The 11,438-nt window shown below is 38.0% G+C and overlaps 1 protein-coding gene across 1 annotated transcript in view; it reads right to left on the bottom strand.

Moving 5' to 3' along the window:
* The window catches only part of LOC122805248 (golgin subfamily A member 4-like), a 1,317,313-nt gene that overhangs the window by 453,524 nt on the left and 852,351 nt on the right, over positions 1 to 11,438 (bottom strand). Inside the window, exon 7 of the mRNA XM_044075338.1 lies at positions 11,047 to 11,176. Coding sequence (XP_043931273.1) covers positions 11,047 to 11,176 — 130 coding nt within the window. The remainder of the gene's footprint in view (positions 1 to 11,046; positions 11,177 to 11,438) is intronic.

The following is an 11,438-nucleotide window of genomic DNA, read 5'->3' on the forward strand; positions in this document are numbered from 1 at the left end:
GGAGTGATTGGGATTTCTTTAGGTGTAGCATGTCCAACAGCTCTGGGTTTGACATAGCTTTATATGTTAGGAAGAGATCACCTCGGAGTAGGCAATATGCTACAGAGTAAAGCTGGAGTTTTTTGAGGCGGTCAGTGTAGGGCATTTGCTTGAGGCCAGTAATCCTCTTTGTGAGGTACTTCTGCGGCCTTTCCAGCTGCTGCAGATGTCTTGCGAGGTACGTTCCAAAAGGGGCATTGTACTCTATAATGGGTCTAATGAGTGACGAGTAGAGGGGAACAATGACCTATTTTTTCCTGGATAAGAACCCTTTTATGATGAGGTGTGCCACGTAGATGGACTTCCTGACTACTGTGGCGATGTGACTATCAAAGGAGAGACTATTGTCCACCTGGGTCCCAAGGTCTCTTATCACGCATTCGGTGTTAAGTAGATTGCTGCCTATGTGGTAGTTCATGGGTACAGAGTTTTACCAAAGGAGATGACACTGCACTTTTTGGCATTGTGTTTGTGGCCATGGCTCTGACACCAGGCAGCTGTCTCAGTGAGGCCCTTCTGTAGGATGTCCACATCATTTGGGGGCTTGACTATGTCTCCTAGTTTGCAGTCATCTGCGAAGTCAGCCAGAGGCCTTCTGTGTTAGCCTGTACTTCAGAGAAGTAGATATCAAACAGGAGAGGTCCCAGGACGGAACCCTGTGGCACTCCACTTGTCACTGCCTTGAGGTCAGATTTGGAGTCTGCAACTTTTACAGTGTGGGTTCCGTCAGTGAGCCAGTTGGCAACCCATCTTGTGACATAGGGATTTATACCTAGTTTAGTGAGTTTAGCTATAATTCCAGAATGGAGGATGGTGTCGAAAGCCTTGGCGAGGTCAGGATAGCCTGTGCGAACCACCTTACCCTCATTCACGGCTTTGGTGACTGCCTCAAAGAAGTCGATCAGGTTCAGGAGGCATGATCTGCCTTTCCAAACCAGAATTGGGTGTGATCCAGAGTTTGGAGGTTACCAATGTTTCTGTTTATGAGTTCCATGATGCTTAGAAACTGTCAACATAATCCACTGTAGATTCAAGGGCAGATCCTGTCTACTTAACCTGGTCAGCGTCTTTGAAAAAAATTAAAGGAATGGATAAGGGCAAATTAGTACACATCACATGCTCAGACCTTGTACAGGCATTCAACACCATCCCACACTCAAGTATTGCAGATAAACTGTCCTAGCTAAATATAAATTCCTATGCAACTCATCGGATAGCTAGCTAACTCACAAATAGAATCCAGAAGTTAGGGTGGATGTCTCTACCTCCTACAAAGGACTTGTTACCAGCGGTTTACACAGGCTTCAGTCCTTGGGCCACTCCTCTTTAATATTTCCTTCACACAGCTCAAAGCAAATGTTAAGGGTTTATGGCTGATCAAGTTTGCAGACTACTGTAAACTCTGTGCCATCATGCACCCCTGGAGGACACCAGAATCCTCCAAGAGATCCCTTCCAAAACCAACAGCTGGTATCAAAACCATGGACTAAAATTAAAAGCCAAGAAATGTATAATCATATCCTTCAGCAAGCATGATTTTCCTGTCACATTGACATAACACCCCTAAACGTTGATCCTGCAGTTAGGCATTTGGGACTCTATGTTCACAATGAACAGTCCTTTGATCACCATGTAGCCACTATTGTAAGGAAGCCCTTTTGAATCACACAGATTATATCTAAAGGTATTGTTTTCCAAGTCAAGGGATGTAGTCATTCCACCATACTTGGCTCTCATCAGGCCGATTATTGAATATAATGCTCCATTCAGAAAATTAAGGGCCTAAATCTCAAAATGCTACGCAAACCATCTCATAACCTTGTCCTTCTATTTGGTATCATACCTGCTACAAAGTGGTGACCTCTGCCTTATGTATAGTACCACAACAAATGCTATCCTGTCAGACCTATTACACATTAGTAAGTCCAATGGTAGCATGAACACCCAATCTGGGAATTTAAATCTTTTATCCAACATAAATATAATGAGTTGGAGGAACAGGTATAGATCACAAAGAATACTTCCACAGAGCCATTTCCACTCCACATAAAGCAAAGTACTTCTCTTACTCTGTTCAAATGTAGTTAAGATGAATGGATGGAAATCTGCAAATGTACTTCCGGTTTAGTGCTCATATCCTCTCACAGATAGGGGTAACAAATACATTTCTTTAATATTTGTTTATTTAACAGTAATGTCCAACTTGGAACAAAGCCAATTTTCAGTGAAGGCCTGGGGAGAAACGCTCCAGATGCATGTCTTTGTAAGGTGGGAGGAAACCCACAAAGACCGTAGAGGGGACAGGCAGACTCCGCACAGAAGGCACCCCAGCGAAGAATCAAACCAGAGATCCTCTTGCTGTGAGGAGACAATGCAACCACTGCACCACTGTGTTGTCCAATGCGCAAATGTTCCAAATTTTCCTTGTTCAGCCTGCCTCTGGATTATTCATACACAAAGTATAAGAGCTAAAAACTACCATGGGAAAGAAAGGCTAGAATTCTTAAGATCTTCACAGGTCAAAAGTTTACTAAATACTTATGAACCTATAAATGTGATTCCTTAATGAAGAAGTTAAATAAGGAGAACCAGCCTAAGGTATTTCATCCAACAAAAGCATAGTCCAGATGCTGCTGACTTAGTGAAAGCAGCAGAATAATAGGCAATACAGAAACCCACAGAAAAAGGCAGTTACAGTCTCACTTCTAAAACCTTCATGATCTCAAAAAAAAAATCAAGGGTGCTCTAGTTGTGTAATAAATAGTTTGTGTCAACAGACTCAGAGTGACCAAAGAAAAATGGTAATTATATACTTACTGTAACACTGGATCCCTTCGTTCACATCCATCCAATCAGAAAGATGGGCCTTCGGGCTGCTTGCCAGATTTGAACTGGCAATACTAGGGATCTAGACTCAAACTCCTGTAAATTTTTCCCTTCTGTAATCTTCCTTTGCAGCTACTTCCCTCAGTTTGAGTTTGCTGCCCAGCACAGGAGTTACTAGAGAACAGCTTCTATTTGGGTTTGTAAGTCCTCAAGAAAAGGAGAATTTAAAAGGGGAATGGAAAGGGAGGATGTCATATTAGGCAGACATGGATAAAGGATGCTACAGTAAGTATATACTACCTACCACATCCCATTTATCCCATCTGCCCGATATGATTGATGAGTCCCAAGCTACCAAACAATTGGGTGCTATCATGACAGGAGACCCTTTAGGACAGCAGTTCCAAAGGAAGACCTAAATCTAGAAATGCTATGTGTAAAATGTCTTGAAAATGTATGCAAGATGCACAAAGTTGCTGCTGTAGATTTCATCCATGGAAGTATTTCCAAAGAAGGCTGTGGAAGTAGCAACAGTTTAGTGGAAAGAAATTTAAGTTTAACTGGCAAAGACTTGTTGTGCATTATGTAGAAAAAGAAGTACAGTCAGACAGCAACCACCAAAGGAATATGTTGGAGACGTCCCGAAAGCTTGCTGGGGTGGTGAAGGAAACAAAAAGCTGAGAATCTTTTCTGAACTGTCTAGCTCTGTGAAGATAAAATCTAAGTTGCCTGTAAACATTCAGTGTATGAAGAATAAATTCTTCCTTGTTGTTTGCTCTAAAATGAAAATGATTAGTTTCTAGATGGAAGCTAAAAATTTTCTGGATGAAGATCTATTAAGCTCAACCAATTCCAATTCTTTACACCATGACCATTCTGAAATGTTTTTTGTCACATATGTGCTTATGCTGCTAATGTCTAAAATGGGCCTGAGGTCATTGCTTTTCTTTAGGACAAAAAAGAATCTTGAATAATGGTGGGACCTCCTGAATATCTCTTTTTTTCTAGCAGAAAAAGAATATGTCTTTTAGTCAATTTAGCTGATGGGGTGGAACATTTCTAGCAACAAACACATCAAGGGTGGGGAATAGGAAAAGAGTCTGTACAGCTTCTGGATATTATCCTTCATACCAATGAGTAGTGTGTGTTGGACATCCACATATATGAATGGAGGAATAAGTGTCTCCCAAATGCATCCTTAAGGGGGCAGTCCGGCAACCCTTTAGGGAAGGTGGGGATGCTTGTTCAAAAAGGGATCGTGATATCCCAGTTCTATGGTCCACATCACCTTCTGCATCCATTAAAGGGGCTGTCTCTTCCTCAACTCCCTCATCAGAGTTTTTGAAACCGCAAGGGTTTGGACCCTTTTTGATTCTTGTTATATGATCTTTGCAGGATGTCAAAGTTGACTCCTACAACAGAAAGCGTCTTGCCTTTCTTTTCACACTTGAATAATTTCACTTTCTCATATGGTCCAAATAAGGTTCATCAATGAAATGGGGCATTTGTGAAAGATGCTTTAAATTTCTCTGCAAAACCAGACAGGCAAAGCCAAGCCAAGAGTCACTATACTGGCCACATTATGTATGAGATATATGAAGAGCTTAGTTATATTCAGCAAAGTGACCAATGTGTTCTCTAATTGTTTTCTGGAGTCTGCTGTAGGTGGCTTCTTCAAAAAGCTAAGCCACTAGATCCCTTTGGAAGGGGTTCATAGGACTGGCATAGTCCAATGCTCTTATGACAACAGTACTCAAGGTATGTGCCTCTTCCCTATTCCATCCATGGCCCTGGACTTGTTTTTGAGAGGATGGGCAGGGGCTGTGTCATCCTGTTAGCTCTTTCACTGCAGCCACTGCTGTTGTAAATGATTCAACTACACTGTCTTTGGAAGGCTGAAAGAGTTTATCTGGCTTCTTATGTATGTCTCCCAAAAAACAGCTCCTGCCATGCCTTCCTGGCTGTGAAATTCAGTAAGGCAACTAACAATAACCACCTAAGAAGTAGAGGGAACCAAGACATAAGCCTTAAATAAGACATCTTAGTCCTGAAGGTGGGTCTGTAGATCAAGATTTATTTATTTATTTTAGTTTACATTTGTTTACTGGGAAAGTCCGACTGGGTTGAAGGCCCATTTTCAGTGGAGGCCCGGGTAGAAAAGCTCCACATATAAACAATACATAGCCTCAGATTAATGTGACAAGATTACCTCTGTCACATTAAACTGAGGATATCACCAAATGTGGCAATGTCCAGAGGGGACTGGTGGAACTCCTCAATTAGAGTCAGTGTCTAAGGTGACAGATTCTATAAGAAAGTCAATATGTCTCCTATTACATGCCCTCTACCTTGGAAAATCAGAAGGATGTGGAATGCAACTCCTGAGAGGATACTGTCTGCACCTGAGCAGGTTCCATGAGGTTATCCCATTGGCTCTGATCCTGGACATATAATGCAGGGGTTGAAACACAGGATGCCCCTGAAGTAAGACCCACAATAAGCATGCTGATAGGCAGTAAATTAGGGCTTGATGATCATACAAATAAGGCCTACAAGGAGGTCTCCAAACTGGGTTCTTACATAGGACATCATTTCGCAAATAGTGAAGATAGCCTCAGTTGGAAGGCTTGGTTTTCTTTAATGTCATGCAATTATAGTGCTAGATACAGAGTACTGTTTTCATGAACTGACAAGCTAAATGTCAAAGGATGAAAAAACAAATTTATGTGCAATACAGGCTAAATACTTAAATGATTTCAGGGAGACTAACTGTGACACAGTCTAAGAAACTATGCACTAGGTTGCATACTAGTCAAATAAGAAAATGTTTTATTCCATCAACTCACATGCCAATTTAAGCAGTAAATTTGAATATTTTATGTTTCTATTTTATTTTTATTTTGAACCTGTTACTTGGGTTAGAGCAATGATCTCAATGGATCAATTTCAGTCTCAGCCTTGGGGTAAACTCAACACATACATAATGCTACATACACAGTAAATTACAAAACACACTATATACATGTATTATACAAAAAGTGTATAACAGAAATGAATGTTTGATTTGTACGGTATTTCTATATGGGAACCAGTCACAAAGAATAAAGGAGCAAAGAGGCATTTTACACTGAAGATTAGAGGGTTCTTGTAATCTTTTTACAACAGATAAAAGTTTAATATCTACTTAATGGACTACAGAAGATTCAGTGGGGATACTGTCATCTATAGAAGCCACAAAGAAAACCAGGAAATTTTTAGTTACAAAAACTACCACTGAGATGTCAAAAAAGACCACTTAACCCAACTCAAAAACATTGGTGTGGGATAAATGTTAAGGAGAAATGATTAAACAGAAGGGCAATACATTTTTAGACCAAGCATCAAACAAAAATCAAAAATCCACTCGTACTAACACATTTTAAATCAATAAATCCAAAAACCACGGAAACAGTCCACCAGCTAACAAAACGGATCACTTTATTCAATGATGCAAAGAACAAATCCAAAGAAAACGTAAACGCTATTTTGAAAAAACAGCATGCGTTTTCGTCTCCAAAAGCATGTAAGACTTCATCAGACAACCATATAATCTCAAATAACACATTATATACTCTCATGAGGTTAAAATCAACCAATAGAAATTCATGATTTTGTAATTTCATTAAATAAGTCTGCTTAAAAAAGGCTCATTAAGAACAACTGTGAAATAAAAACACATTTTGATGTTCATCATAATAAAATTAAAAACTTTTTACTCCCTTGTTAAAATTCATTTGTTCACAATAAATATAATTTAAAAACTTTTAAATAAAAAAATAAATATATAAATATATACTTCAAATGCTATTGTTTAATAATTCCTTTCCTTTGTATTACATTCTAAAAGACTCCCTGTTTAAATAGCACCATCTGCTGTTCTTAGAGAGCTATTGCTAGCACCAACTAAATTCTAGCTGCTCTCAGTTTTAACACAGAAGTTAAAGATATGTGCTCATTAAGCCCTGGGCTGCTTGTTGCTTCTAATAAAATCTGCCACCATAGCTCTTTGAATTCTAATCTCTCTTCCCAAAGGCCTCCCCTTGTTTCCTTTTTGACCTGTTCTAACACAAAGAAGAAGAATCTAGCATTATCACAGTCTAATGTGTGCTTAAATAGAGCATTTGTTTCTTTTTTCTTTGATATCTCATAGATATGTTCGTAAATTCTCTTTTTCAATGCTCTTTCTGTCTTCCCTACATAGTATGAATTACATTGTAAGCACAAAGCTAGATATACCACCCCTTGTGAATCACAGTTAAAATAACCTGTAGCATAAATATTGATATCCCTAGCTGGTAAAAAAATCTCTATCTTATTACTAATATATGGGCACTGATTACAGTGTCCACACTGATATGTTCCATATCTTTTATTAAATGGAATCATTTTGGTAGAAGTTTCATTGGTATTCACATTATTATTCTCCAGCAACTTTTTTATACATCTACCATTTTTGTACACTATTTTGGGCATTTCTTTTTTAATATTCAAAAAGTCAGAGAAGGAAATAAAATTACTCCATTCCCTCTGAAAAATCTTTTTCACTTTAATATTGAAAGTGTTGAATTCCATTACCAATGCCGAATTATACTGAGACTCATCTTTGTCACCAATATTGTTGCTCTCCCCAGGGGGTTCAAAATTATTTTCATTGGTGGTCAGTTCTATGCCCTTTATTTATTTATACTTTGTTAATCTATTGTGTTCTACTTCTCTTCTAATATTAGAAATAAATTCTTGTGGGTAGCCCCTAGCTAAAAACATTCCCTCCAGTGTATTACATTCCTTAAAAAAATCATCATTCCTACTAGTCATGCGACACCCCCTCACAAATTGTCCCTTGACAATATTCTTTTTACAATGTGGGGGGTGTGCGCTAGTGAAATGTAAAAAGGAATTACAGAAGGTACTTTTTCTAAAAACCTTAGTTTCAAAATCCACATTAATCATGTTCTTATATACTTCCACGTCCAAATATTGCAATCTGTCAGTGGACATGGTATATGTAAATCTTAAGAAATTGGTGGTATTCTGGATGTAATTAAAAAACTCCAGAAATTTCTCACTACCCCCCGTCCAAAAAATAACTATGTCGTCTAAAAACGTCTGTAAAGTGTCCAATATTGTGCATATCCGGAATTAAGAGCAAAATTTGATTCCCATGCTGCTAACACCATATTAGCATAAGTGGGTGCGCAAGCCGCACCCATTGCTACACCACTAATTTGCTGGTAATATTCATCATTAAATACAATGAAATTATTCCTTAGTACAACTTCAACCAGTGCTACTGCTGCTGTTTTTTCTGAGTGTGTCATTTTTTTATCCAGAAAAACCATGTCCTCAAAAAACCTCATACCTTCATGGTGAGGTATACATGAAAATAAATCAATGACATCTATTGTCACAAAAATAAGGTCATTGGTAAGTAACCCAGAATTGATGTCCCTCAGCAGGTCCCAAGAGTCTTTTAATATATATTTATTAGTGGTACAAATATGTTTTGTTGTAATATCCACATATTTAGCCAAGGTGAGAGTCTTGGAACCATCAGCTGCTACTATTGGTCTTAAAGGTGGGTCACTAACATTTTTATGTACCTTCGGTATTCCAAAGATAATAGGTATCTTAGGTTTAGGTACATATAAAAATTGATGCAGCTTAACATCTATGGTACCCTCCAAAAGCATATTGTCTAAAATATTATCTATTTTTTGATATGCCAGTTGAACTTCATTCAAGGAAACTATTCTGTATTTATTATCATCACCTAAAATCGTATTCATTTTTCCATCGTAGATAATATTATCCATGATAACCACCCCTCCCCCTTTATCCGGTTTCATAATTCTAATTTGGTTATTGGACCTTAATTCATTCAACATCTTAGATTCTTCCTCTGTAATATTATGCTCTTTAGCAATAAATTTAAATTCTTCTCTAATTTTCTTTTCCAATACTGAATCTAAGTTTTTTATTTGGGGGTGGTAGGGCGGATTAAACGTACTTTTTCTTGTTAGCATGCATTGTTGGGAACCAACGTCCAAATTCCTAGGGGGTAATGTAACCTGTAGGTTCATCTTCCTTAAGAACAGTTTCATATCTATTATAGTCTGGACTAGGTCGCCTTTCATGTTAGGAATAAATTTAAATCCTTTGCTCAGAACATCAAAGTGTATTTTATTAATAGAAATATTACTAAAATTATAAATAGAAAAATTATTGAGTGTATGTGTAGTTCCTGTATGTAAGATACCATCATCCAACTCATAACGTGTTGTTAATCTAGGAACAGGAGTCATACTCTGTATAGAAGATGCAGTCTGCATAGGGGAAAAAATGGGGGTGGGGGTAAGGGTATTTATAGAATTATCTAATATCTCCCTCTCCCCCTTCTCCCTCCCCTCCGCTGAAAATTTTGGAACCGTTTATTATTACCATGTTGTACCATATCATTTGTCAATGGTGGAAATTCAGTATCATAATCCATCCTCTCATATTCCTCACTACGAATAATTCTAGAATCATTTCTAATGTTACTCTTGTTATGGCTCACTCTGCTATTATGTTCCCATTTCATGGCAGGTGGCTTTGGGTAACTCACATTATTTTGATACTCTTCAATATCCCTCCTTAATTTCTTAATCTTTCTTTGTTCTAATAAAGTACATTTAGCATCTATTTCTGATCCAATGCTAAAATATCTTTCTTTTTCACTTTTAATTTCAAACAACATGTCCTTCTTAATAAAACCGTCCAAAACTGATTTCTTGTTCCAAATTTTCTAACTTTCTATTATTCTCTTTAATAATGAGCCTCAATATATTAATGCCACAATCATTAAAAACATTAATAAGTTCTGTATGGAATGGTGTGCCGGGTTCTACGTTGTTAGGGTACTTCCAAACCCTTAAACCCTTTGGTACAATTTTTTGTTTAATACATTCCATAAGATAACAGTTTTCTATATTCAAAGATTTGTATCTGTGCATCAGTCCAGCTAATTTATCTATTTTCAAAGCATAAGAGTCACCATCCACTGGTGCACCATCCTCTGCTCTATGCAAATTTATATTCATAGGATTTTTCAACCATTCTATTAAGTTGAAATTGTCAGAAACAGTGGGAACAGTACCTGAGGCTTTAGAGCCTAAACAGTTTCTCTGGTTGCTTCGGACATCAGCCAAAACCCGACTCTCATTGCAACTGAGGCGTTCATTAGATGTTTGTAAAGCCAGGGGTGTATTGGCAGGATTGAAGTTGCTACCGTTCGGTTCCGCTTCCTCCATCCGTGCAGGGCTCTGTTCAATGTAATGTCTTTTCCTTTTATGTTTGGAAAGCCCAACTCCTTCCGTCCCTTCGGACATGCCATCACCCTCATTGCTTCTTCTGTTAACAACCAGTGCCGAACAGAGTGGGGTAAGAAGTTCGATAAGCTCAGTTAACTGTCCAATTAATTTACGGGACTGTCCCACATCCTCCCGATTCGTAGCGGTAGAGCTGCTATCCATGATGAAGCGCCGTAACAAACACAAACCAGAAAAAGGCGCTAAATTCGAAAATAAGAACCAGTAAATCCAAAAACCACGGAAACAGTCCACCAGCTAACAAAACGGATCACTTTATTCAATGATGCAAAGAACAAATCCAAAGAAAACGTAAACGCTATTTTGAAAAAACAGTATGCGTTTTCGTCTCCCATTTTAAATCAAACCAAGATGACTACACAGAAAATTAAAATTTTAAGAGGTAATGAACCATGAATGAATGAATGTAGGAACCATGGAAAAGTACAGCTTATTTTCCTGCTTCTATTAAAATAAAATACAATTAAATAAAATACTTCCTCAGCAGAATACAGAGAACAATTCTTCAACATGGCCTATTACTGTTCATGTGAATAAAACAACGGGTTATATTTTTACATCCTGAACGGCTTTTTCTGTTAAATCATACATCATATTAATGAACACATTTTGCAATACTTTGGCACACAAGTTGTCAGGTTGTAGGCATTTTTAAACACTAATAGGTGAAGCATATTAAGTATTCAATTTGTGTGAGAAATCAGGCACATTTAAGTGATATACTGTAAAGGTACAATAGAAATCACTGCAAGTATAAAGTTACAGACTTACTCACCTATTAATGTGTTCCCAGCATGGATTTCTTTTGTAGGACTGTGGGACTCTCTGTCAGACGATGGGGCAACCACCTCAACCGAATCATCACTCAGCTGTTCATTCCCCAGTCTCAGTTTTAACAAGGTGTTCTGCATGCAAAAAACTTTTTTAAAACATTTTTACTGCATTTTAACAAACAAATTTATAGGTTCATAGGTTACTACTAGGCTAACTGTCCTTGTGGGCCATTTTAAGCCTAGCCAATTACCCCATGTGAGAATCAAACCCTGCACCTTGTGTCTATAAGGTAAACACCTTAACCATTAGGCCACCCTCCCAACCAAATAATCAGCCCTTGCAAGTCTCAAACCCAGAACCCTGCACACCATAGACACAGTGATTCACCACTAA

Source organism: Protopterus annectens, chromosome 6.part1 (genome assembly GCF_019279795.1).
Source record: "Protopterus annectens isolate FY-2018-M chromosome 6.part1, PAN1.0, whole genome shotgun sequence".
Classification (NCBI taxonomy): domain Eukaryota; kingdom Metazoa; phylum Chordata; order Ceratodontiformes; family Protopteridae; genus Protopterus; species Protopterus annectens.